At 46.5% G+C, this 27,567-nt stretch overlaps 1 protein-coding gene across 1 annotated transcript in view; it reads right to left on the bottom strand.

Annotated features, from left to right (window-relative positions):
- Positions 1-27,567, bottom strand: part of musk (muscle, skeletal, receptor tyrosine kinase) — a 216,861-nt gene that overhangs the window by 7,954 nt on the left and 181,340 nt on the right. The window contains exon 16 of the mRNA XM_085992850.1: positions 20,144-20,292. Within this exon, the coding sequence (XP_085848976.1) occupies positions 20,144-20,292 (149 nt within the window). The remainder of the gene's footprint in view (positions 1-20,143; positions 20,293-27,567) is intronic.

Genomic DNA, 27,567 nt, shown 5'->3' with positions numbered 1-27,567 from the left:
TCCAAACAGGTATTGAGGATTCTTTTCGCTTTTCAATTAGCTGTGGGACGGCGGGGCGCCACGACAACGGACGTGTCGGGCACCCAATGGCGGTGGGGGGGTGATGGTGGGGGTGGAGGGCGCGCAGGGCAGTTGGAGGCATGAGGTCATGAGACAAAACCTCCAGGAATATGTTTAGCCAGAGTTGGCAACCCTAGGGCTGATTCTAGCCAAGGTGCAGTTCCACAGGCCTCAGTCCCGCCTCATTCAAGTGGCCATTTTTTTCAGGAGGTGGGTCTGACCATGGATTACTTGGCTTGATGTTTTGATTGATTAAGGAAAGCTTTTGGAAGGAGTGAGGCACTCTGCCTTTCAATTATGGCTGACTGAGAACATATGAGAGCGCGAGAGACTGGTGCACTGGAGCTGACATCTGAAAAGTATTCCTGTAATTCACCCCTTCACCTGGCAGCTGCTCCGCCAATATGTTTTTTTTATCTCTGGAAATGTCATGGCTACTCTAACGGAAATAAAGTCGTCCTTGGTTTAAAAGATCTATTTTGGGGCTGATTAATACAGAGGTTTAAATTCCAGAATATGAGGACCTATGTTAATCTAGCCGAGGAGAATATAAAATGAAACTGTCCTGAAGTGGAGCCTATTAAACCTGAACCTCTTATGGCCAACCCTCACAATGGCACCGCTCTGTGTGTTTATCGCCAAATAATTGGCAAAAGAACCAAAGGGGAGATGAGGAGAATCTGTTTTTTTTTACGCAGCGAGTTGTTACGATCGGGAAAGCTCTGCCTGAAAGGGTGGTGGAAGCTTATTCAATAGTAACTTTCAAAAGGGAATTGGATAAATACTTGAAAAGGAAAAAAACAACTTTGCTGGGCTATGGGGAAAGAGCAGCAGGAGGTGGGCCTAATTGGAGAGCTCTTTCAAAGAGCTGGCACAGGCACGATGGGCTGAATTGCCTCCTTCTGTGCTGTATGATTCTATGATAATCTAGCCGAGGAAAAAAATGACATGAGAATGTCCAGAAATGGAGACTTTCAAAGCTACGTCTTTTCTGGCCGTTCCTTGTAATGGCCTGATTATAATCCTTGTGAAAATCACCATTAACTTTTCTTCTTTTCTATAGGAAACACAAGGCCCTGTCAGTAAATGTATCACGTACTGTGCTACTAAAACATACACACTATTTAAGTCCCAGTTTGACTCCCAGTACGAGCTAGCTGATCTCAACCAGGCTAGATCTTGACGTTCTACAATTGGTCTCAGTGTCTCCTGCCAAGGAGGGGGAAATAAATCAGCTAGGGTTCCAATTCCTGAAACCATCCAAAAGAACGAAAGGAAGACTTGCATTTATATAGCGCCTTTCACAACCTCAGGACGCCCCAAAGTGCTTTACAGCCAATGAAGTACTTTTGAAGTGTAGTCACTGTTGTAATGTGGGAAACGCAGCAGCCAATTTGCGCACAGCAAGTTCCCACAAACAGCAATGTGATTATGACCAGATAATAATCTGTTTTTGTGATGTTGATTGAGGGATAAATATTGGGGATAACACTCCTGCTCTTCTTCGAAATAGTGCCATGGGATCTTTTACATCCATCTTAGAGAGCAGACGGGGCCTCGGTTTAATGTCGCATCTGAAATACATCATCTCCGACAGTGCAGGACTCAACTGGAGCATCAGCCTAGATTTTTGTGCTCAAGTTTCATGGAGTGGGACTTGAACCCTCAAACTTCTGACTCAGGCAAGAGAGCTACCCAGTGAGCCACGGCTGATACCAGTGTAAAGGTCAGGTGAGGACATGATTAGACTTCACTAGTTTGGCTTTGTTGCCCATCACTGTTGAATATTCTGCTGACTCTGAACATCTGAGCTCATGAGTAGCGTCACTTTGGCAGGGTGCCAAAGATTGCCCCTAGTCCCCCAACTTTATTCCTAATGCTTCATACATTTGCATATAAACAATGCAACTCTGACACATTCATACTCAGTATCATTCCCCCCCCTCTATTTTTCTTATTCTTTCCCACTCCTTAGCCTCTTTCCTATCTTCTCTAAGGTAAGTCTCTCTCTGTATCTCCTTCAGCTTATCATTTTAGACTGCTTTGCCCCTTCTTTATATTTATCCATAACCCTTTCCCCATATGCTCTAATATTTGCCCCTCTCCCCGCTGTACTACTTTGAATACTCTTCTACTGCTCTATTTACTTTCTCTATCTGGACATTGGTAGATCCTCAAACGCCCTTTACAGAACTTCAGTCCTGGTCTTCCCTTTACCATTGGTCCCAAAGTGAATCACGACTTCAGAGTGCTCATGATCCCTTTCCAAAATCTTCACCCATTCAGTTACGTCACTTAATGACACCCGGGAGGCAACAAACCATTCATCAGTCCTAGTGGTGGCTGCAGAAAAGGCTATGGATCCTGCTGATGGTAGAATACCCCATGATTGACCCTTGCCATTTCTTGACCTAATCACTTCCACCCAGGTAACCACTGTCTCCAAGGTACCGTGGTGCTGCTTGTGACTTCCCGCTACTGTATTGTTATCCTTGCCTGCAGCGTAAGTATCCAGCGCTATATACCGATCAGACAACCTCAGAGTTTCCACTGCTGCCTCTACCTGTGCGCCCCAGGAACCCTCCTCTTATATAGTGAGGCGTGTGCGGTAACTGGCAGAGTGGAATGCCCACCCACTCGATTTAGAACCCGCACAATGTTCATTTCTAGCATGGTTCTAAAATGTGCAGGCGATCCGCTCCGTCAGTTAACAGCTAAGAGGTGAAGGTGAAAATGACCCCCGTAGTTTTCAGAAATTCCCACATTATGTAAGTTCCAAACAATACTGGGCCAGAAATTCCGTTCGCTGACCTCCCGCGGGCGGAGGGCTGCGATCTGGAAAAATCTGCGCTTGGACCGGAGGGCTCCCTGGAGGCGCAGAGTTCCGTTGCTGGGCTTCTCCAAACTGCCGGTGCACAGGGCCCACGTATCCCAGAGGCACAGGCGGTTCACAGCATCCCTGGGATCACGTGGGCCATGGGGAGCCATTCAGAGAAGGGAATCTCCATTAATTGATTTGACAGGAAGACCTGTCAAATGTATGAATAGAGATCACCCCCAAAACATAGTAAAAATTCAAATAAATTTAAAAAAAACCACATTTTTAAAATGACTATAAATTACATAAATTAACTATTTTAAACAAAAATTTAAATTTTTGAAAAAGATAATTAAAGTTTTTAACGGGGCTAAAAATAAACTTACCTTTCTTTAAAGTATTTTTAAATGATAAATCAGTGGAATTTTTTTTTTACTCTTTTCAACTCTTATCCTGGTAAAAGCAGGCCTTGCGCCTGCTTTTACCAGGCGCAAGAATTGTAAGTGTTTTCTGCGGGCGGAGGGTCTCCAAAAAACGGAACTCTCCACCTGCAGAGGCCCTGCTCCAAGGCAGCCGGAGGATCTTTCGAGAGCTTTCTTGACAGATCGGAAATGCCGGTTTCCAGCGCATGCGCAATGCATGCCTGAAACCAGCATTTCCGATGTCCTTACGGGTGAGTATACAGTGCGTACACACCCGTAGGGACCGTAATATCTGGCCCACTAGTTTCCGATGTCCTGCCATAATACAAGGGCTCAAATGAATCCAGGCACTCTGGTCGCTTGTCATTTTAATTCTCCGATTCCCAATCTAGCTTCTCCGTCCTCAGCCTCTTACACTATTCTAATGAAGCTCGACGGAAGCTCGAGGAACAGCATCTCGTTTTTCAATGAGGCACTTTACAGCCTTCCGGACTCAACATCGAGTTCAACAATTTCAGACCATAACCACTGTTCCTATTTTTTCGAGCAGTAGGTTCTGGTATTGTTTCTGCTGTTTCTATTTTCAGCTCCTTTAGACCCATCTTTTGTTTCTTTACTTGTCCCATTACCATCCCTTTTTGCCTTGCGCCATCATCCCTTTTGTCATTTAATCTCTCCTGCCTTCCACCCTATCACAGACCTTCCCTTTTGTTCTTTCTTCCCCTCTTCCTTTCCCTGCCCCTGTACTTGCTCCTTGCAAAGGAACGGCCCTTCAGAACCAATCTCGAGTTCAGGTCAAACTCTCTCTACTTACGTCTCACTCCTCCTGTCTCCACATCAAACTTAAAAAAAAACCTTACCTACTTTTGGTGGCGGTCACTTGCTAGGCCCCGTCCACGCCTGGGAAACCTGAGCAGAGAAGGCCTAATGCCTATCCCACTCAGGACAGCCCAATTACCCCGAGGGGTCCTAAAACAGGCTCATTAGTGTATGAAAGGGGTCTATCGCCTGGGTTAGGCAGCAGAGGCGTAAAGATGAGCAATATCGGGTCGGATGATTTTTCAGGCATTCTTATGGCGCAGGACGCTGATCCCCAAAATTGGTTCTTTCTACCCCTTAGTGTTCACTCAATTCCAGTTCAGGCCAAGCATCCTCTCTCACTCAATGCAAAAGCAAAATGCTGCGGATGCTGGAAATCTGAAATAAAAACAGAAGATGCTGGAAACACTCAGCAGGTCAGGCAGCATCAGTAGAGAGGGAAACAGAGTTAACGGCTGCGATCTTACCTGAGGAGGCGCGTTGGGAGGGGGAATGCAGGTTTACGGGTTCTAGTCCCACCCCCAGCGACGTCTGACGAACAGCCGCTATCTTCCCTTGATTGGCCTTGCCGGCCAATTAAGGGAAAGCTGGTGTCAGATGATGTCAGTGCATGACACTTCATCTGCTGGTTTTCTTAAAGGGACAGGCACCATCATTTTTTGACAGATGATTTGTCAGTGTTCGACAGCATTGAGGTGCTGTCAAACACTGACAATCGCTGTCCAAAGGTGAACCCTTGCACCCAGGCTCGCCAATAACTCTCTCCTTAGGAGAAAACAGATGGCAGCTGCATGTGAGATTGCAGAAGCCATCTGTCAATTCTCCCGATCAGATGAGGCTTCACAGAAACATCAAATCTTGTCTCCTGCAGATATATATAAACAGAATAAAAATATTTCTCACTACATTCTCTCACCTGCCATACTTACCTGTGCACCATTGCACCCATCACACTACCTCTGTAGCTGTCATTTGCACACTTACACTGCCGCAGACCCACAGCTCACCTTGCTGACCCTGGCGGGGTTTCCCGCCGTCGGGAAGCCCGTATCAGCAGGCATAAAATGGTGAAAAGCCTCTTAACTGCCTGTTAACTACCTGTTAACAGATAGTTAATTGGCTCTAATCCCCCACCCGCCGCTGGGACACGGGTCCCTGCGCGAGTAAGGGGACCCGCCTCACGGGAAGATGGTTCGGAGGTGGGTTGGGACCCGCTCCCAATTTTTCCCATTTTCCCAGCAGTCCTGCCTCCAAACCCACCTCCTCAGGGCTGGTAAAATCCAGCCCAATGTTTCAGGTTGATGACCCTTCGCCATCCTTTCACTCCTCTGTCTTCTCATTGCCTTGTGCATGTGCAATCTACTTCAATCCCCCCAAGACTGCAGAGCCAGTAGTCAGCCAATTTAAACAGCCTTGGGCGTTGGTTAAACTCTCGGGGAACAAAAGAGCGAGAAAGTCTGTGTCCAATTTTCATCAAGCTTCATCAAGTTATGCGTAAGAGCCAGGAGGGTAGATTTTCCTGTTCTAGTGTGTGGGTGTAAAGGGTCAGCAGGTTGGAGCACATAAATCACATGGGGATAATTGCACACCTGACAGCTGTCACTCAGTGGGTAGCACGCTCTAGGTGGGAGGGGCTAGGAGTGAGCCAGGTGTGACTGGTTGCCTAATTGCAGCTGGGTGTTGGAGGAAGTTTTGTAAAAAGTTGGTGGAGGGTTTTGGGGTGTTGTTTTCAGGTTTTAGGGCCTTTTTGGCCCACAAAAAACAGCCAGATGGCTGCTGAGGGGTCCGGAGTGCCGGGCCCCTCAGAGGACAATATTCCCGAGAGGAATTTTATTAGGGAAGAAACTGTGGTGGGAAGGGGAAAAAAAAGGCCCAAAGATTTGGGCCGGGACCTCAGGAGGTTTGGTAAAGAAAATACGGTGGTGGTGCAATGTGAAAATAAGAAGATTCGAGCCTGGGATATAATCCAGGCAGTTCATGAGGACTGTGGTGAGGGAAGCTGTTCTGCCTGCCGACCAAAACCAAATGTGGGATTTGAGGTGACGGTCAGTGGCTGTGAGGAGGTGGAAAAACTGCTGCTCAGTCTGAAAGTTGGGGAGAAATTTTTGGAGGTGACTCTGCTATATTCAGAGGAGGTGGTGGTTTCATTTTTGAACTTGCCTGTGTACATCGAGGACGAAGTGCTGAGCAAAAAGTTGGAGTCGTGGGACATTAAAATCTGTTCCGAAATAAAGAGGAGGTACTATCCGGGAACACGGGTAGCAGACGGAACCCGGTATGTAAAGGTGCGGTTCCCAGAGGGGGTGAGGTCTTTGCCTTACAGTATGAAGTGCGAGACACTGGAAGGAGTACAGTACTTTCGTGTGCTGCACGATAACCAAGTAAAGGTGTGTTACTATTGTCTGGGACATGACCATCTCGTGAGAAACTGTCCTGATTTGTATTGTTACAATTGCGGTGAGTCGGGACATATTGCGCGGAGCTGCAAGGCGGAGAGCTGTGGGGTGTGTCGTAAAGGCCCCGCCCGCTGTGAGTGTGTGGCAGAAGGGAGCGAAATGAGTGATGAGGAGATGGGAGAAGGAGCAGGAGAGGAGTGTGGAACGGCCGGAGGTGCGGTGCAGTCGGAGGTCACAGCCGGTAAAATGAAGGGAAAAGGAGCACAGGAAGAGGCAGAGGTTGGCGGAGCGGAGATCGAGATGGAGATGGCGGAAAACACGGCGAGTGCTATGGAGGGGAACAAAGACAGCAGCGGGCAGCAAGGGTCGAGTGCAGACTCGAGCCTTCGTGCAGTTTGGCTCCCCCTGGGGAGTCTGGTGTCTGCGGGGGAAGAGGAGGCCGGCGCGGGGTGTGTGGTGGAAGTGAGTGCTCTGGGGAGAGGCGGGGAGTCGGGTATTTTGGTGAGCGGGAGGGGGCAGGGCGGGGAGAGGGTGCAAGAGCCAGGAGCCTTAAAGGGACAGCAGAATGGGACCGGCGAGATAGAGACGTCAGAAGGGAACAATTTAGGTGCGCCATTGTCCCATGGAGTGAGGGAACAAGGTGCAAGGGTCAGAGGTGGAGATGTGGTCGAAGGGGGCGGCACATTGGGAGAAACTGCAATAGCAGGAAGTCTCTCTATGGGAGATGAAGTATCTGACGGGGAGCAGGATTATGTATCTGACGGGGAGCAGGCACAAGGGGTTGCAGAAGAGCTTGAGTGTGAGGAATTAGAGGGGGACAGAGACATGGAAGTCGGGGATGGGGTGGCATCATGTGGAAAGGGAAAGGTTAGCGAGGGGCAGAAGGAGGGAGAAAGGGCAGCTCCTGGGCCCAAAGTTAAGGCAAGGAAGAGGCTGAAACAGCAGGGAGGGATCAAAAAGGAGGGGAAAAAGAGCCAGAGGCGGCAGGAAAAAGCAACAGCTGCCCGAAAAGTTGAGAAGGAGCATGAGAGGAGGGAAGAGCCAGAGATTAAATGATGGGGAGATTATTGGGCATATTTCCCTTCTTTGGAGCCATGATTACATTGGTCGCGATCAATGTGAAAGGACTGAGGGGTGAGAAGAAATTGCAGCAGTTGTTGCAGGGTTTTAAAGGCACGGACTTGTTGTGTCTGCAAGAAACCTTTTGGGATGAGGATATTCTAGAAAGAGTTCAGAAGGTTTGGAAGGGAGAGGTGTTTGCAAGTTGTGCAAACAATAACCGTAGAGGGGTGGCTGTTTTGGTGAGTCCGTCCATAGAAGAGAATGTTGCCTTGGTGGACAAGGACACTGAGGGGAGATTTTTACGGCTAAGGGTAAAATTGGAGGGATTTAATTGTGACCTTTTTAATATCTATGCACCGAACGACCATTGCAAGCGTCGCGAGTTTTTTCGGGGGTTATTCACTGAAGTGGCAGAGGTGGAAAATCCTTGTATAGTGGGGGATTTTAATGTATTTTTATCTTGGATGGACATTTCAGCCCAGATGACCTTTAAAGAGGATAACTCCAGAGGGATGATTGTAAAAATGATGGCAAATTTAAATTTGAGAGACTTATGGAGGGACCGGAACCCCATAAAAAGGGAGTTCTCCAGAGCAGGTTGGGTGGGTGATGTTTTAAAACAGAGCCGAATAGATTTTATGTTAATGCGGGAAGGGTTAAGTTCGGAGGTGATGGAGATTTATTATAAAACAGTATTTTTTAGTGATCACTCGGCTTTGGTTCTTAGAATTAGGAACAGCAGAGTTAAGATCGGTTCAGGGGTGTGGATTTTAAACAATCAATACCTGAAGGAAAGTGCTTATAAAGAAGGGATTATAAATATAATAAAGAATGCTCAGAAGGAACTTTTGTTCTTGAAAGAAAGAAGAGTTTGGTGGGACAATTTCAAATATGAGGTAAAAGTTTTTTCGGTACGTTATGGGAAAAAGAGGGCGGCAGCTAACCAGCATCGAGAAGAGAATATAAACAAAAGGTTTACGGATGTCTGTAAAGCAGTTGACGGAGGGGATAAGGGAGCTGAGACTAAGTTCTGGGTGTTAAAGGAAGAGTGGGAATTATTGCAAGCTGAAAAATGCAAGGGGGCCATTCTCCGTGCAAAGGCTAGAGATGCATTGGAGGGCGAAAGGTGCACTAGATATTTTCTAGAGCAAGAGAAGCTGCGACAGATTATCGTTAATTGAGGAGTTGAAGGTTGGGGAGAAGATCATTCATGAAAGTGGCGAGATTTTAGAGGTGGCTAGCAGCTTTTATCAAGAGTTATATACTAAAGAAGACATTTCCAATTTGGAGATGGAGAAGGTTACTGCTTTTATTGAAAAGGGTTTAAAGGAGGATGAGAGAAACATGTGTGATAAAGAAGTAGGATTAGCGGAAATAAAAATAGCAATAAGTGGAATGAAGGGGGGGAAAAGCCTAGGGTCCGATGGACTAAGTGCAGAATTTTATAAGGAATTTTTCGAGATTTTAAGTCCATTGCTCTTAGAAGTTTTTAAGGAAATTAAAATTGAGGGAAGCCTGGCCCCATCTATGAGAAGAGGTATCATAAGCTTAGCTTATATAAAAATAAAGGGGATAGACGGGATCTGAAGAATTGGAGGCCCATCACACTATTAAATGTGGATTATAAGATCTTGGCGAGGGTTATGGCAAATCGTTTGAAGGAGGTTTACCGGAGATAGTTTGGCCCTCTCAGTCCTATGGAGTCATAGGCCGGGAGATCGCAGACTCTGTGGTCTCACTCCGAGATGCGATAGAACTCATGGAAGGGAGTGGGAGGGAGGCTTATGTATTAAAGATAGATCAAGAGAAAGCCTTTGATAGGGTCTCTCATGAGTTTTTATTGAAGGTTTTGGAAGCATTTGGTTTCAAGGACAATTTCATTCAGTGGATAAGGATTTTTTATTCAAACATATTTAGCTGTGTTAAATGTAATGGTTTTTTATCTAAGTATTTTCCGATACAGAGATCAGCGAGAGAGGGTTGTCCGCTGTCTCCACTGCTGTACACATTGGTAGCAGAACCATTAGGTTACATGATGCAAAAGAAACAAGGTGTAGTTGGGATTGTGGTACCCAGTATTGGTGATACACCAATATGCAGATGACACAACCTTAACATTGAGAAATGGGGAGTCAGTGAGGAAAGCTATGGAGGTAGTGGAGGAATATTGTAGAGCTTCAGGTGCCAGAGTGAATTATAGTAAGTCCCAATGCCTGGTTGCAGGGAGGGGTAGGGGGGAATGGTTGGGGGAATGTCCCTTTAAGGTGGTGGAGGTTTTGGAAGTTCTGGGGGTGCATATGGGGTGCAAGAAAGACAGGGAAGAAGTGGATCGATTAAATTGGGAACCGAAGGTTATGAAAATTAAAAAGATTTTGGGAAGATGGGAAAGAAGGTGGTTGAAAGTGCAAGGAAGAGCGACAGTGGTGTCTGCTCTCCTGCTATCTAAGCTATGGTACTTATTGACGGTGGAGGATATTCCTGAGTGGGCAGAAAAGTCCATCCGAGAGGCTTGTGTGAGGTTTTTATGGGAAGGGAAACCAGCCTTGGTGGCTTACAATACCATCATTGGACGGAGAAATCAGGGAGGACTCAACTTCCCAGATATTGATTTGAAGAAAAAATCCTTTAGAATCAAATGGGTGAAGAGATTTCTTCAGAAGTCAAATTCAAGTTTTTGGAAGAGTTGTTTTGAGCATTTTTTAAAACAAAGTGGGATAGGAGGGCAGGGGATATTGTATATGGAATACAATAGTATGTTTTTGAAATCGATTAAGCTTCTCCCTAGGTTTTATAAGGGGGTTGTAGAGACTTGGGCTCAATTTTTAAAAAGTGTGCAGTTTATGCCCAAGGGGGCTGAGGAATTTTTAGAACAGCCCTTATTTTTGAACAGGTGGGTCAACATCGAAGGAGAGGTTTTATTTAATCAAGCTTTTATAAAAGCTGGGATTATATCGGTGAAAGATGTATTATACGAGGTGATTCCAGGTTGGTTGCCGGAAGCGATAGTGAGGGACATGGTGTGGGAGGAGGATCAGGAGGTAGAAGGAAAAGCAATAGGAATCATGTATGAGAAGATTGTGAGGGCAATGCCACAGGATTGGATGGAAGAAATAAATGCGGAAATCTCCAAAGGAAGTAAAATGCGTCCTGCTTTTCCAAGCTTTGTACTGGAGAAAGGGGGAGAGTTAGTCCAATTTGACAACTGTAATACTCGAGATTTCTATGAGGTATTCAGAGAATGGAGATTCAAGACACCTGCTGGTCAGGAGTTTTGGCAGAGTATATACCCACAGCTGGACTTCAACAGGATTTGGAAGGGAGTGTGGGCGAATTTTAAATGCCCAGAATGGATTGAACTGGATTTCAAATTGGCTCATAACCGGATTTTTACCATGACGGTTTTGTGCAAGATTGGACGAGTGGAAGCGGCAACTTGCCCAATGTGTGGGACACAGGAGGAGACTCTGTCCCATTTACTGGTGTTATGTCCGCAGTTAAATGACTTTAAGTACTATGTTCGACAGTTGTGTGAAGCTTTTTTGCTGGGTGGGGACCGAACAGCGAGAATGGGAATCCCGTGGGACTCAATTTTGAGATGGGGATTGCAGGAGAGTCTGCCAGAGCGGCAATTAATTTAATGTTCAGTTTGGCTAGATTCGTGATTGTGCAAAGAAGGAATGCTCTGTTTTTTAAGGGGAGGAGAATCAATCTAAAAGAGTATTTTAAATATAAACTAAAAGACCATTATAAGGCTCTGTGGATGTTTTATTCAGAAAGGAATTTAAGGACAGTATTTTACAACCAATTTTTAAAGTACAATCAATTAATATATGTTACAGGTGACAAATTAAACTTCAGGTTTTGATGTTAAAATGTGGTGGCGGAATGGCTGTGCAGGGTGGTGGAGTTGATTTGTATCATACAATGTAATGATCACGATGTTGTAAATGTTCTTAATGTTCAATAAAGTAATTTAAAAAAAAATTTAAAAAGTGAGTAGCACTCTCGCCTTCTGAATCAGAAGTGGGTGGGTTCAAGTCCCACTCCAGCCCTATGAGTATGTAATCCAGGCTGACACTCCCAGTGTAGTACTGAGTGAGTGCTGCGCTGTTGGAGATGCCGTCTTTTGGATGAGACATTAAACTGAGGCCCCGTCTGCTCTCTCAGGTGGATGTAAAAGATCCCATGGCTGGCACAGGCATGCTGGGCTCAATGGCCTCCTTCTCAGTTATATGAGTGATGTTAATGGTTAATATTACACTGATTAAACTATTCCTACTACATTTAAATAGATTCATTGTTGTGGTTTTGATTTTTTTTATTAGAGCGTGAACAGTGGAGGGGCTGAAAACAAACAAAACCAATTAGGCAGTGAGGACAGGAATTCTCCTGAAGCTGCTGGCAATTTAAAAGTTAAGAGCTGGATTTATATTTTCCACTTTTTGATCCTCAAAAATCCCATTTTATAATCTTCACGAGTACTGGTGAGAATCTCTGGCCATCATCACTGTGTGGGATTTAAACTGTGCAGTATGTGGCTGAAGTAACTGATACAATCTTGTTGGGCAATTATGATTCACTAAAACAAAGGTGGTAGCAAAAGGGTTTCAAATGATGACAAAGGCAATTATAATAAAGCATGTGCAGTCGCCTGGTCACTACAGAACCTTGACAATCTATGTTGTCTACCAAAAAACCCGTCTTTTGTATCAGGGGGATGTAAAAGACCCCATGGCACTATTTCAAAGAAGAGCAGGGTGTTATATCCGTGTATCTTGATGAGGATGAGGATGAGGATGAGGAAATTTGCGCTCCCCAGGGTGTGTTGCGTTCCATTTTACAAATGCTCTAGACGCCAGCCGCAGAATGGGGCGGTCCGACTGAAGTTTGGATTCGGGGCGGCCAAAGGGCGTTGCACGAGGATGTGACGTCATTTTCTGCGCGCGCATCCGGGCGGCCGCTAAACTTTGCGCCGGCGCTAACGGGCAACTTAATTTGGGGCGGGGCGCAAACTGCGCTGCGCCCGGGCGCTAGACGAATAGCGCCCGAAAATCACTTCTCTTAAGGTGCTAACTGCTGGCGCAAGCAACTGAAAATCTAGCCCACAGTACCATAACACTCATTTAACAATTAAATATCAAACTAATTACAATTAACACTTTTAACATGCAACATTAACTGAAAATAGTCTATTTATAAATTCAGTCTTTTGGGAGGCTGCCTGATTCTTTCTGGATAACGCCTTTCCCAAGTGTCTCGCTCTTGGTGCGGAGGCGATTCTAACACCCTGTCGTCAGTTGATTCATCAGCTTCCAATGCTATTGTTTGAGGTAGATGCGACCTGTACGTCGGGTTCCTCACCAGGTACGGATGGCCGAGACATGGGGTTGACTCGTTCCTGTGACTCTAGGATCTGGTCAGCATGGCGTCTCACAATGTTCTCCCCAACATCCACTGTGTACATTAGTGGCCCCTGCTGTGTGCATATCATTCCTGGTTGCCATTTCTCTGTTCAGTAGGGCCAAGACTGGTTGCCCTACATTGAAGCTCCTTGTCGGCTTCTCATTGATGTGCTGGAATTGCTTACTCTCAACATCTCTTCGTACATTTGGTCTGAGCAAATCCAGACGAGATCTGAACCTTCAGTTAAAGAACATCATGGCCGGGGCCTGGTTGGTGACTGCATGTGTCGCATTTCTGTAGGCTAACAGGAAATTGTCCACCTTATGCTGCAGTGGAATGTCATCATCGCACATGGCCGTTACTGCTTTTTTAAAGGTTTGTACGAACCTCTCAGCCAATCCATTTGTGGCTGGATGATACGGGGCGGATGTGTAATGCCTTACCCCATTCCTTTTCATAAATCTTCTAAACTCTTCGGACACAAACTGTGGTCCGTTATCAGAGCAAATCTGCTCTGGCAAGCCGTTCCTGGCAAAAAAGATCGGTAGGACTGCAATCGTTTTCTCCGTGGTGGTGGAGGACATTTTGATCACCTCAGGCCTTTTCGAGTTCGCATCCACGGCTATTAAAAACATTGAGGCCATGAATGGACCAGCAAAATCAATATACACCCGTTGCCATGGAGATGAGGGCCACTCCCATGGGTGTAGAGGGGCATGTGGTGGTGCATTTTGGACCTTCTGGCATCCTGAGCAGCTCTTTGTCAGGTCCTCGATTTGCTGATTGATCCCCGGCCACCACACATAAGCCCTAGCAAGGCTTTTCATTTTCACCCCTCCCAGATGACCTTCGTGAAGCTCATTGAGCACTCTCTCCCTTAACTTGGGTGGAATTACCACTCGGGATCCACACATCAAGGTCCCCTGGCATACTGACAGCTGTTCTCTTCTGGATGAGAATGCTGGCAACAGTGAGTCGCCATGTGCTGGCCATCCCTGCACCGTCAAATCATATACCTGAGACAGTGTCGGGTCATTTCGGGTCTCCTTCTCTATACCAGCGTTAGTTACTGGCAAGCATTCAATTATACTCAAATGAAATATTTCGACAGGATCCACTGCTGGTGCTTCCTCCGCAGTTGGCAGTGGCAGGCGTGATAGCCCATCAGCGTTTCCATGCTGTTTCGTGCCCTTATACTCGATTTCATATTGGTGCGCCCCTCGAAAAAGGGACCATCTTTGTAGCCGTTGCGCAGTCATCACCGGAACGCCCTTCTTTGGATTAAAGATGGAGACAAGTGGTTGGTGGTCAGTCAGCAAGGTGAACTTCTGCCCATGCAGATAGTGATTGAACTTTTTCACTCCCCACACTAGGCTGAGGGCCTCCCTGTCAATCTGGGCGTAGTTACGCTTGGCTGAGGTTAGTGACCGAGACACAAAGGCGACTGGCCTCTCCGAGCCGTCTGGGAATTTGTGCGACAGCACCGCTCCACTTCCATGGTACCCCTGTTTGCAGTAGGGTGTTCAGTGGGTGTAGTATGGTAGACAAATTCGGCAAGAACTTATGGTAGTAGTTCACCAGCCCGAGGAACGACCTCAGTTGTGACACATTTTCCGGTGCTGGAGCCTTGACTACTGCCTCAATCTTTTCAGGGGACTTATGTAACCCCTCTTTATCAATAACGTGGCCACAATACGAGATCTGCTTCTGGAAAAACTCACATTTGTGGCGATTAGCTCGGAGCCCATATTCCTTCAATCTAGTGAGCACCTGCTCCAGGTTGGCGAGGTGATCACTGTCATTTTCGCCCGTGACCAGGATGCCGTCCAAATAAAACTGGGTCCCTGGAATCCCTTGCAGGACTTGTTCCATTGTCCTTTGCCAAATAGCGAGAGCTGATGCTACCCCAAACACCAGCTGGTTGTATTGGTAGAGACCTTTATGAGTGTTGATCGTGAGGTACTGTTTCGAGGCTTCTTCTACCTCCATTTGCAGGTACGCCTGGGCCAGATCAATCTTAGTGAAGCGTTTCCCTCCAGATAGCGAGGCGAAAATATCTTCAATCCGCGGAAGCGGATATTGTACAGTGTGAAGGACTGGGTTCACTGTTATCTTAAAGTCCCCACAGATGCGAACCTTCTTTGGTTCCCCAGGCGTATTACTCAACGACCTCTTCATTACAGGAGCGATGGGTGTAGCCCACTCGCTGCAGTCCACTTTGGACAGTACTCCTGAATGTTCCAAACCTTCCAGCTCTGCTTCGACGGCTGGGCGGATCGCATAAGGTACCGGTCTGGCCTTAAAAAACGTTGGGCTTGCATTTTCCTCTATTTTGATCGTCGCTGTTATGCCTTTTAGTGTTCCGAGTCCCTGCTGGAACACTTCTTGTGCGTCAGTTAGCATTTTTGACAGTCGTCCAGGTGTGACGTCGTCATCCTTTTTGGCATCTACAGTCAGTGCTTGTATGGAATGCCAATCGAGCTGTATCTTCCGGATCCATTCACGTCCTATTAGTGGTGGTCCTGCATCTGGCAATACATATAGGTCCATTTTTGGTGTTTCCTTGCCGTTATATATAACGTTCACCCTTATTTTTCCTTTGGGGTAGACTTTTTGCCCCGTGTACATCTTCAAGACAATCTTTGTATCTCTCAAGGGTATATGTGAGAATAGCCGCTTGTAGTCCCTTCGGTTTATGACTGTTAGGGCTGATCCTGTGTCCAATTCCATTTTCACTTGGACTCCTGCTATCTTGAGCATGACCCAGATAGTTTGGTGATCCTCCGTTTTGATCACATTATGTAGTTTCAGACAACCCAGCTCCTTGCTTCTGGAGTCTGTATCACTTTTCTGTTTGTCTGAACTACTCTCCGTCACCTTATGGAGCTTCTTGTACTTCTCCTGTGGAGATTTCTTGCTGCTGGTTTTCTTTCCTGACCTGCTGACTCTTGCTATGTGTCCTACTTTTCCACACTGTCTGCCCACTTTGTCCTTGAACCAGCAATCATTATGGTCGTGTGTTGTTCTGCCGCAGCGATAGCACTTCACTGTTCCGTATGATATTTCATTTATGCCATATTCTTGCGGTCTCCGTTGTATCTCTGCAGCGCCCCGTGCTGCTGCTTCGTGTGATACTGCAATGCTGAAAGCTTTGTCCAGCGTAAGATCCTTTTCTGATAGAAGCCGTTTCTGGGTTCCTTCACTTTGAAGCCCACACACAAACTTGTCCCTTAAAGTATCTGCTAGTCCCGTTCCAAACTGGCAGTGTTTCGATAGCTTGCGCAGTTCCGTTAAATAGTCAGCATTACTTTCATCTTTATGCTGGTTCCTTTTGTGAAACTTAAATCTTTCTGCTATCAGCAGCGGTGTGGGGTTTAAGTGGTCCTGTAGGATTGACACTATGTTTTCAAAATCCTTTCCTACTAGCTTCTCTGGGGTTACTAGGTTTCGTAGTAAGCCATACGTTTTTGCACCCATTGAATTCAACAATACCAGCGCTTTCTTGTCATCTGGCACTTCATTCGCCTTGCAGTATACTTCTATGCGTTCGACATATGTCGTCCAAACTTCGACTTCATTGTCGAACGCTGTGATACTGCCACTCTGTCATTTTTGGGTGTGGTTAGACTGGATTAAAATGGCGTCACCCGCGCTTTCCTTTCTTCCCCGCTGCGGCTTAAAGTGGCGTCTCCCACGCTGCTGCCAACGCCGCTCTCAGCGGTCTTCGTGGCAAATGGCGAGCGCCTGTGGGTTTCGTGCGCTGCTCCTGCGCTGCTGCCAATGCCGCTCTCTGCGGTCCTCATGGCAATGGCAGCGCCTCGCATTTTCCTGCGCGCCTCTCTCCCCCGTTGACGCTGCTTGGCCCTTGAACACCGGCTGCGCTCTGCTCTCTCTCGTCTCGCTCCCTGTTGATGCCGCTCGGTCCTGAACACCGGCTGCGCCCTGTGCGTTCTGCCCTCTCTCCTCCGTCGACGCTGCTCGGCCTTTTTCTGTGCCGCTCGGTCGGCTCTAGCCGCCGCTGTCCGGGAAGGGTTTGCGCAGTACCTGTTGCCAGCCCGTTTCGCTGGACCACCGTGACCGGAAAGCCAAGCCTGGCTCTCGACAGCCTCCCCTGTGATGCTCAAATCTCCGCTGGATGACTGGGCGGTTACCCGTGGTCGACGCCCGTGCTTCTGGACTCGACCTCCTTCCACTGTTCTCCAGGAGCGAATCCCTGGGAGGTGATGCAGAGTTGCAGGTAGGTTCGAATCTGCGTCGTCGCCAATGTTATATCCGTGTATCTTAATGTTGTGTCCTTCAATAATCAGACAACAGACTGCAGGGAACGATCAACAGGTGTTTACTGAATGAGGGTTCAAACTGCAACTGACTGTACAGATCACTACTCAGGGTTTATATACAGGTGTGGTCACTGCCGGTACTACAGGATACAGGAGCTGTAAAAAGTAGTTCTCCCCCTTAAAGGTACATACATTACACAGGGGAGTTCTCCCCGGTGTCCTGGCTAATAATTATTCCTCAACCAACATCACTAAAAACAGATTATCTGGTCATTTGTCTCATTGCTGTTGGTGGGAGCTTGCTGTGTGCAAATTGGCTGCCGTGTTTTCCTACATTGACAACAGTGACTGCACTTCAAAAAAATGACTTCATTGGCTGTAAAGCGCTTTTGGATGTCCTGAGTTTGTGAAAGATGTTATATAAAAATGAGTTCTTTCTTTTTATTTTATTTTTGGATATGTAAGCAGCCTATGGCCCAAAACAGGCAAGCGGGTTTCTCACTCATTTACAGACCATCCTGAAAACTACATGAAGCAGGACATGGGCCGAAGTGCCATCTGCACCCCCCCACCCCCCCAGCCCTCTGATTTTCATCTACCAGCCACCTGTTCTTTCCAAGAGAGAAAGGGGCGATGGGCAGTTGTAAGTGGCTCCCAGTGTGTCTACAACAAGTGGCTTTACAAAGAAATAAAGATAGCAGTTTTATATTTATTCATCCTATCACTTGATATTAGATTGTCATCCACCCCTGCACTACATTTCAGAAGTTGCGAGTAGCTGACTTCAGGATTTGCTGGTGTGTCCCTGGTCTGGTTGCCAACTCTGGTTGGATGTTTTCCTGGAGATGTCTCCAACTGCCCTGCCCCCACACTCTCGCCATTGGTCCATCCTCCAGGCACGCTGCCTTCCCACGGCCAATTGGAAAGGGAACAGACTGCTTTGTTACTCAGTTGGATTAATCATAACTATTAGATGAAACAGTCTTTCCCCCTCCCCCATCTCCAATATTTTTCTCACTAATAAACGTTCAAGGAAAATGGGAAAAAAACACAACTTTGTTTAACGCCCCTTTGTTTTTTCTCCCGGGTCTTGCTCAGAGCAGTGCCCTGGAGAGTAATCTTCAATTCCTGGAGACGCCAGGGCAATCCTGGAGGGTTGGCAAGTGGCAACACTAGTCCCAGGCGTGTCACTTTCAGTCAAGTCATTGTTTCATGTGACCTACACTGTAGGGTCAGATTCACTGAGCCCATCTCCTCCTGGCACTGCACACTTTATCAAACCACTAGGGGTGAATGGGTCATCAAGGAATGGTGGCTGTGGTTAATTCAAGCTGTTCTTAGCCAAGATTTCAAAACTATTATACAATTTTTCCCCATTTTGCTGCCAACTTAAGTTTCCTTATTTTGCAAGAACAAACCCAATGCATTCAGCTTTGAACTAAATGAAGTGCCTTTTAGGTCCAGTCTGATTGAAAAGAAAGAAAGAAGGAAAGAACTTGGACTTCTTTTGTTCCTTTCACGACCTCAGGACGTCCCAAAGCACTTCACAACTTTTGACGTGTAGTCGCTGTTGTGATGTAGGAAAACGCGGCAGCCAAATTTGTGCACAACAAGCTCCCACAAACAGCAACGTGATAATGACCAGACTATCTGATTTTAGTCATGTTGGTTGAGGGATAAATGTTGGCCCAGGGGAGAGAACTCCCCTGCTCTTCTTCGAAATAGTGGCCATTGGATCTTTTCTGTCCACCTGAGAGGACAGACGGGGAGCTGAGAAAATACTTGGAGATAAGGGGAGGGGTTTACTCCCGCTCCGACACCACACTCGCAGAAGATCATTTAATGCAGCAGAGCTGTGTGGATTAATGAAGTATTTCAGGCAATGTAACAGCCTGCGAAACTTGACCTTTCAAATCTGTTATTTTGGGTTCTCAAATGGATTTATTAGCCATATACACACAGCGCTCATCACTAGCAAAGGCTTGGCCTTCACTCCTATTGCAGAAACATTAGTTTTGCTGATGCTTTTTTCCTCTGTGTATTACTAGCAAAGGAACAACTTCTTTTGAAATGGCAACAGTTCAGACCCTGGTTTTAGCCCCCCTGTATATTCTGCAGATGAATGGAACAGCTGCTACTCCACATGAAATCTTCAGTTTCTCTTACAAATACTTTGAATACCTATAGAAATTGATAAGATGCTGTTCGGGGCTGCTCTGGGCTGGGTTCCAAAGTACTGGGTCACAGGCTTTATCACAATTAGCAGAGCGAAATAACATTTACCCATTAGGCTCCCTTCTAATAACATCCTCTCCTGCTGAAACCCTCACCCATACATTTGTCAGTCTAGACTCAACTATTTCAACGCTCCCCTGGCCGGCCTCCCACCTTGCCACCTCCGTAAACTTCAGCTCATTCTGCTGCCCCTACCCCAAGTCCCGTTCACCCATCACCCCTGTGCTCGCTGACCTACATTGACTCCCAGTCTGGCAACGCCTCAATTTTAAAATTCTCATCCTGGTTTTCAAATCCCTCCATGGCCTCGCCCCTCCACATCACTATAATCTCACCCAGCCGCACAACCCCCCGTGACCTCTGCACTCCTCCCAACCTGACCTCTTGCGCATCCTCGATTTTCGCCGCTCCACCATTGATGGCCGTGCCTTCAGCTGCCTGGGCCCTAGGCTCTGGAATTCCCTCCCTAAACCTCTCCGCTCCTCTCTCCTCCTTTAAGACACTCCTTAAAACCTACCTCTTTACCCAAGCTTTTGGTCACCTGTCCTAATATCTCTATGTGGCTCGGTGTCAAATTTTGTTAAAGGCGCTACATAAATGCAAGTTGTTGTTGTAGCTTCTATTTTCGCATCAGAAAGCAGGAGTTACCTAATAGCTTGACGATGTTTGGGTGGTCAAACTCCGCCATGAGGGCTGCCTCTCTCTGGAAATCTGCTTGCATGTCAGGCGAAGCCTCTTCTTTCAGCATCTTCACAGCCACCATGGTGGAAGTCTCCTGCTGCAACAGCTGAGGGGCTCTAAAGGAAACAATACACACCACGGTAACAAGGGACTCGGCAGCTCATTAATAAACAGGCAGTGCTTACAGCCAGGGAGATTCTGGTCCAATCTCAGTAACATTACCGACATGCGCCCTGCTTCCTCTGTTTATTAAATTAATGATGGATTGTGCACAGTTCCAGCTTCCATTATTACAAAAAGGATACAGAAGCACTGGGGAAAGTGCAAATTAAAAATTTACTCAGAGGGTACAACTATCAGGAAAGACTGAATGGGCTGGGACTCTTTTCTCTAGAAAAGAGAAGGCTGAGGGGTGACCCGATCGGGGACGTTAAAATTACAAAGGGGTTTGATAGGGTAGACGTAGAGAGGATGTTTCCACTTGTGGGAAGTCCGTAGCTAAAGACCATCAATATAAGATAGTCACTAATAACTCCAACAGGGAATTCAGGAGAAACTCAGAGAGTGGTGAGGATGTGGAACTCGCTACCACATGCAGTGGTTGAGGCGACTAGCATAGATGTATTTAAGGAGAAGCTAGACAAGTACATAAGGGAGAAAGGCATAGAAGGATACGTTGATAGGGTGAACTGAAGTAAGACGGGAGGAGGCTGTGTGCAGCATAAACACCGGCACAGATCTGTTGGGCCGGATGGCCGGTTTCTGTGCTGTAACATCTGTATGGACTTTTTGATTCATTTGTTTCACCTTTTTCACACCAATTAGTTATCACCAGAAACCAAACTGGTCATTGTTTATATGGCAGGGGCCTTGCAAGGTTTCTCATGGGAGAACAATCTCCTTTATTCAGGACATGTATAAATTATAGCCTTTTCTGACCACCAGCACAGCAAACACATCGCTGGCTCGAGGAGTCTAGTACTTGCGAAGACCAGTGGACTGGTAGGTGATGGTCTACTCCATGCCAGGGTCAATCAACTACAACATCAAGGAAATCTGACCAGCTTGTATTACCGCTTCAAGATCATGCCCTCCATTGGAAAAGTTGCTAGCACTTAAGCCAGGCCTCTGTCTTTATGCCAAGGACACAAGAGCTGCTGTAAATGCACCTCAACATTCTGTATCAATCCAAAGACGTTCTATGGGATACTAACCGTGAAGCTTCACACAGCATTTCTCCAGCTTGATGAACTTCACCCCAAACAATGGTGTCATTGTCCAAACTACTGTCCTTTGAATACAGATTCAACCACAATCCCCACCGCTTATAATGGGCATGCAAGTGTTAACGCGACTTGCTCACTACACGCAATGGATGGTAAGTCGTGAGAGAACAGAGATGTTGCGTTTCTTTCTTAAAGTACTTTGAGCGAATCGATTCAAAAACATTTAAAAGGGCAAATTAAACAATATTGTTAAAGTAGATACCATTAATCGTTTATGGCAGAGAAAGCTTTGGTGCAGTGTACAAGAGTATAAAAGTTAACAGCATCATCCTGATGACTGGTGGCAACTGGTGATCATTCACATGGCAAAGCTTCCACCTCTCGTATCCTGTCTCTGGTCACACACTCCAGTATCACAAAAGTGACAATCAGCGTTAGACCCACCACTGCCCGAAATAACCGGCGTGCTAAATGTGCTGTAGGTGGTGCCCTTGCAATTGACTTCAGTGGTAATGGCCAATGGTTGGCGCCGTTTGTCTGATATAGTAGTCTGGCACAGGCGCATTGGGCCGAATGGCCTCCTGCTGTGCTGTATCCCACAATAAGCGTGGATGGTACAAGTGGTGTGGACTCTACCCCTTACTGAACCATGATGGTTGAAGTATCCATCAGGCTATTGCAAGGATTTTGATACTTCACTGCAATCCTTCATTTATACTATTCATTGACATAAGAACAGGTTGAGGTTGGAGACAACTAGGAAGAGGACTGATAGTTAGAAAATTGCTCTTGGAAGGTTTTTGTGCTATCATCAGGATCAATTTTCTTACTATCAGTCTTCTTCCTAGTCATCTCCAACTGCAATCTGTTCTTGTGTCAGCTAACATTAAAAGTAAACCCTCCATTTTGGGTGTTAGCCGTGGCTCAGTGGATAGCACTCTTACCTCTGCATCAGAAGGTTGTGGGTTCATGCCCCACTTCATGAGACTTGAGCACATAATCCAGGCTGACACTCCGGTGCAGTACTGAGGAAGTGCTGCACTGTCAGAGGGGCCTTCTTTCGGATTAGATGTTAAACAGATATCTTTCATACAGGTTGTAAATTATAATGGCTGCCTTTATCACTTGTCCAGAGATTGGTGCTGTGAAATGCTTTGTTTGGTCATTTAAAATAAGAAAGAATTGCATTTATATAGTGTCCTTGACAACCTCAGAACATCTCAAAGCACTTTACAGCCAATGAAGTACTTTTGAAATGTAGTCACTGTTGTAATGTAGGGAACAGTGCAGCCAATTTGCGCACAGCAAGGTCCCACAAACAGCAATGTGATAATGGTGATGTTGATTGAGAGATAAATATTGGCCAGGACACCGGGGAGAATTCCCCTGCTCATCTTTGAAATAGTGCCATGGGATCTTTTACGTCCACCTGAGAGAGCAGCTGGGGCGTCGGCTTAATGTCTCATCCGAAAGACGGCACCTCTGACAGTGCAACAACTGCAGTGTCTGCCCAAGTCTATGGAGTGAGACTTGAACCTATAACTTTTTGACTCCGAGGCGAGTGTGCTACTCACGGAGCCACGGCTGACACCTAAAGTTGAGCTAATCAGCTTTGTTAATTTAATAAATAGCAGTTATTTAAGCTAGTCACAATTTTGTGTCATGTGATGGCTTTTAAGATGTGAAATTTTTCGATATGAGAGGTGTTATTGCTACAGTTATGTACCGCCCATAGGAATTGTAATTACATAGATGAACTCCAGTATATTAAGCTAATTCCTCATAGAGTGGATCTTCCTTCAGTCATAGCCAGTTCTGACAGCTCGAAATAGAATGGAATTCTCTTTATGATTTGAGATTTTAATTAAATAGTTGGGGCAAATTTCTGTGTTTTAATTCCTTCCACTATCCTCTTGATTATAAATATCTTCTAATCTTTGCTTGATTAATAGTTTCAGAAAATAAATACTTGCTACATCAAGATTTTTCCATATATTCCCCAACCCTGCCTCACTAATGAGTTTTTAAACAAAGTTGAACCGTGGAAAGTTCTCTGTACTGTATCACCTTCATTAGACAGCTGTCTGACAGCCTGACAGTTTCAAGCCCACACGCCCTCAGCTAATAACTTAAGAGATGGAGTTTCCCTTTAGTGCTGACTGAGGTCATGCAGTTTGTGCTCCAACACATGAGCCAAGGACAGAGGCAAACATATTCTGGACATTCTCAAGTTGGAAGTTAGCGGAATAAACCCACATTAAAGCCGCATATAAAACTTGTAGACACTGTTAAAGAGAGCTTCTTCTAATTCTCCTCCTCTTCCTCATGTATATTTCCCTTAAACCTCAGGGCCCCAGTTAACGTGGCAAAGCTCCTTTCCCTTATTTTATCTTTATTGCAGGTCCAGGATCGGACAGCATTGGGCGTGACCCTCTAAAACAGAAATCTCATTCCCTTCTAATTGATCCTATTTGAAAATAACATTTTGTGATATGGTATATGAGCAATTTGAGACATGACATGTGGTTAAATGTAACATGCTCGGGAGGAACAGGTGACGTTGGACCTATGGTTTCCAAGGCTCTCCACCACTGGGGGTTTTCCTCGCCTCACGTCTGGGTCTGTTGTAGACTAATTGATAGAGATTGATTGCTGTGATTAGTCAGCAACTCCATTTTGTAGGAAGGAACATAGGAATGTATCAGGCAAGTGCCAGGATTGTGGAAGCAAACTAGATGGACATTCTTTGTTCCAGTTCTACACAGGTCCCCTCCCTGATCTCTTTCTCTTTGCCAGAGTGTCTATGCTTACCTCTCCCTCTGCTATTCTGCTGTAACCATTTACACTTCCTTTCGATCCAACTTTGGTTTCTTTGCTTGTCTCATTATCACCGCATTTTGCCTTGCACCATCATCAATTTTGTCACTTAATTACTCCCGTCCTCCAGCCTATCACAGACCTATGTTGTTTTTGTTCTTTTTCTGCTCCCAGCCCCTTTCCCCTGGCTCTGCACTTGCTTAAAAGGTATTCATCTCCAACATCTTCCAGTTCTGACCTGAACCGTTAACTCTGTTTCTCTCGCCACGGATGTTGCCTGACCTGCTGAGTGTTTCCAGCATTTTCTGTTTTTATTTTAGAAGGACCTTGTTCTTTTCTCGTCTAGCAATCCCTGTGTTCCTAACTGCAAAATTATATTTTTCTTCTTATTTACATCTAAGGGGGCAAATTTTTTACTTTGCCCTACCATTGGGATGGGGGCAGGTGGGAGCGGGAGGGGGAGAGGATAAGGGGACAGGTCCTCACGTGGCAGGAGTTCATATTGGAAATTCAGATGCTTGCTGCATGTGAATTTCTGATCAGAAAACGGTGTGCCTTACACGTAGCTTTTTTAACAGCCTTATCAACGTGTCCTGCCACCTTCAAAGATTTCTGTACATTAAACCCTCAATCTCTCTATTCCTCCAACCCCTTTAAAATTGTACCATTTTGTTGCTGCACGTGATTTTCTGAGAAAATGGTAAGAAAAGTGTGTGCCGCACATGAATGAATATCTGAAATGCATTTCTGGCAGCCGAGGCGAAGTCAGAAGACCGCCCCGCTGGTCTCCACCCGTCACACCGCGAACAATAATTTACTTAACCCCTGTTGTAGCTCAGTATTGGGGAAAGTTAAGGAACCTTGCTTGACAGTAGCACATACTGGAAATAGTCTGCCATTGATTAAAATAGAAAGAAAGAAGAAAGACTTGCATCTATATAGCGCCGTTCACAACCTCAAGGCATCCCGAATCGCTTTACAGCCAATTAAATATTTTTTGAAGTGTAGTCACTGTTGTAATGTAGGAAACGGGGCAGCCAATTTGCGCACAGCAAGCTCCCACAAACAGCAATGAGATAACGAGCAGATAATCTGTTTTACTGGTGTTGATTGAGTGATAAATATTGGCCAGGATCCGAGGAGAACTCCCCTGCTCTCTTTTGAAATAATGTCATCTGAGAGAGCAGAGAGCAGAGAGAGAGAGATCAGTTTAACATCTCATCCAAAAGACGGCACCTCCAACAGTGCAGCACTCCCTCAGTACAGCACTGGGTGGGTCTGTAGCAGTCGGCGCAGACTTCATGGATTTTTAGATTTGAACCCTTATTAAAAACTGGACAGGCTGTTTGGGGGGTGGGGGGGAGCAGTGAAAAACCACCCAAGCTGGAGATGACTCATTCGTATGGAAACAAACTGTCCTTGGGTACAATGAGGCCCACTCCCAAGTCTTGATTAACAAGGCTGACGACTCATTGTTCTAGTCAAGATGAACTTGTTAAGTTAATTGGCAGGAAGATTGAAAAGAGATCAAAAACCATTCAAACCATTCAAGACATTGAAAACCATCCCCCCAGGCCATGTGTCCATTAATACCACAGGCTGCGGTCTGTGTATTGGAGGGGTATAAAAGGGAGCAGTTTGGATAGCTCGCTCTCTCGCTCTCCTGCCCTCCACACGACGGAACATCGAGAGGAGCGGAGCCTTGCTCTTCCAACCGGGACGGACTTCGACTAAGGCTGGGACTCGCATGCCGCAAGGCTGGTACGGAACCAGGTAGCCGAGACGTACGGGAGTAAGCTGCAAGCAAGATCAAAAGGGCAATCTAGGTGAGCATTGCCAAGCCTACACACCTACAAGATCACGTAGCTGTGTGAGGGGGTGCCTGTATGTTCCTACCAAACCAGAGAGGGTTTAGCGTTGGGAGGGTCCTGTGATAGTTTAGTTCACGGGAGGATGTTTTTAGGCCGTGGTAAGTCAGCACGGCAGGGGCTTGTTGGACAAGTCAGGGTTGTACTGTTTTAAACTGTACTGTTGTGTTCACAGTGCTCGTACTGTATGCGAGTGGAGTGGTTTTTGTTAACCTTAATAAACACTGTATGGGTGAGCCCGAAAACGCTGCCATGTTCAAATCTGTCCTCCGTAATGTAGTGTATGTACCTTTAAGGGGAGAACTACTTTTTACAGCTCCTGTATACTGTAGTACCGGCAGTGACCACACCTGTATATAACCCTGAGTAGGGATCTGTACTGTTAGTTTTAGAGCAACCCTCACCCAGTAAACACCTGTTGATTGTTTCTCTGCAGTCTCTGTCTATTTGTTGAAGGACACCATACATCAAGATTCACGGATTTAACAGTGGCGACGAGTGGATTCAAACCTACCTGCAACTCATCGCAGAGGAGGCTGTGGAGAGCTGGGCTTGGTTCTCCAGTCGCGACGATCCAGCGCAGCGGGCTGGCAGCAGGCACGGCGCAGACCCTTCCCAGACAGCGGCGGCGGGAGCCGACCGACGGCACAGAAAAAGGCCGAGCAGCGTCGACGGGTAAGAGAGAGGGTAAAGCGCACAGGGTGCAGCTGGGGTTGAAGACCGAGCGGCGTCAACGAGAGAGGGTAAAGCGCACAGGGCACAGCCGGGGTAGTGGACGACCGGCGTCAACGAGAGAGGCGCGCAGGAAAACGCGCAGAGCGCGGCCGGTGTTCAAGGGCTGAGCAGCGTCCGCAGGGGAAGAAAGGAAAACGCGGGAGACGCCATTTGGGCCGCAGCGGAGAAGAAGGGGGAGCGCGGGAGATGCCATTTTAGCCGCAGCGGAGAAGAAGGGAGAGCGCGGGAGACGTCATTTTGAGCCAGTGGAGAAGAAGGGAGAGCGCGGGAGACGCCATTTAAAGCCAGTCTAACCACACCCAGGGATGCCGAAGAGTGGCAGTGTCACAGCGTTCGACAATGAAGTCGAAGATTGGGCGACATATGTAAAACGCATAGAAGTGTACTGCAAGGCGAATGAAGTGCCAGATGCCAGGAAAGCACTGGTATTGTTGAATTCCATGGGTGCAAAAACGTATGGCTTACTGCGAAACCTAGTAATCCCAGAGAAGCCAGTGGAAAAGGATTTTGAAAGCATAGTGGCAATCCTACAGGACCACTTAAGCCCCACACCGCTGCTGATAGCAGAAAGATTTAAGTTTCACAAAAGGAACCAGCATAAAGACGAAAGTAATGCTGAGTATTTAACGGAACTGCGCAAGCTATCGAAACACTGCCAGTTTGGAATGGGACTAGCAGATACTTTAAGGGACAAGTTTGTGTGTGGGCTTCAAAGTGAAGGAACCCAGAAACGGCTTCTATCAGA

Source organism: Somniosus microcephalus, chromosome 1 (genome assembly GCF_052327205.1).
Source record: "Somniosus microcephalus isolate GS21.2 chromosome 1, FLI_Smic_1.0, whole genome shotgun sequence".
Classification (NCBI taxonomy): domain Eukaryota; kingdom Metazoa; phylum Chordata; class Chondrichthyes; order Squaliformes; family Somniosidae; genus Somniosus; species Somniosus microcephalus.
Note: the sequence above shows the minus strand (reverse complement) of the source record. Positions and strands in the feature narration are given on the sequence as shown.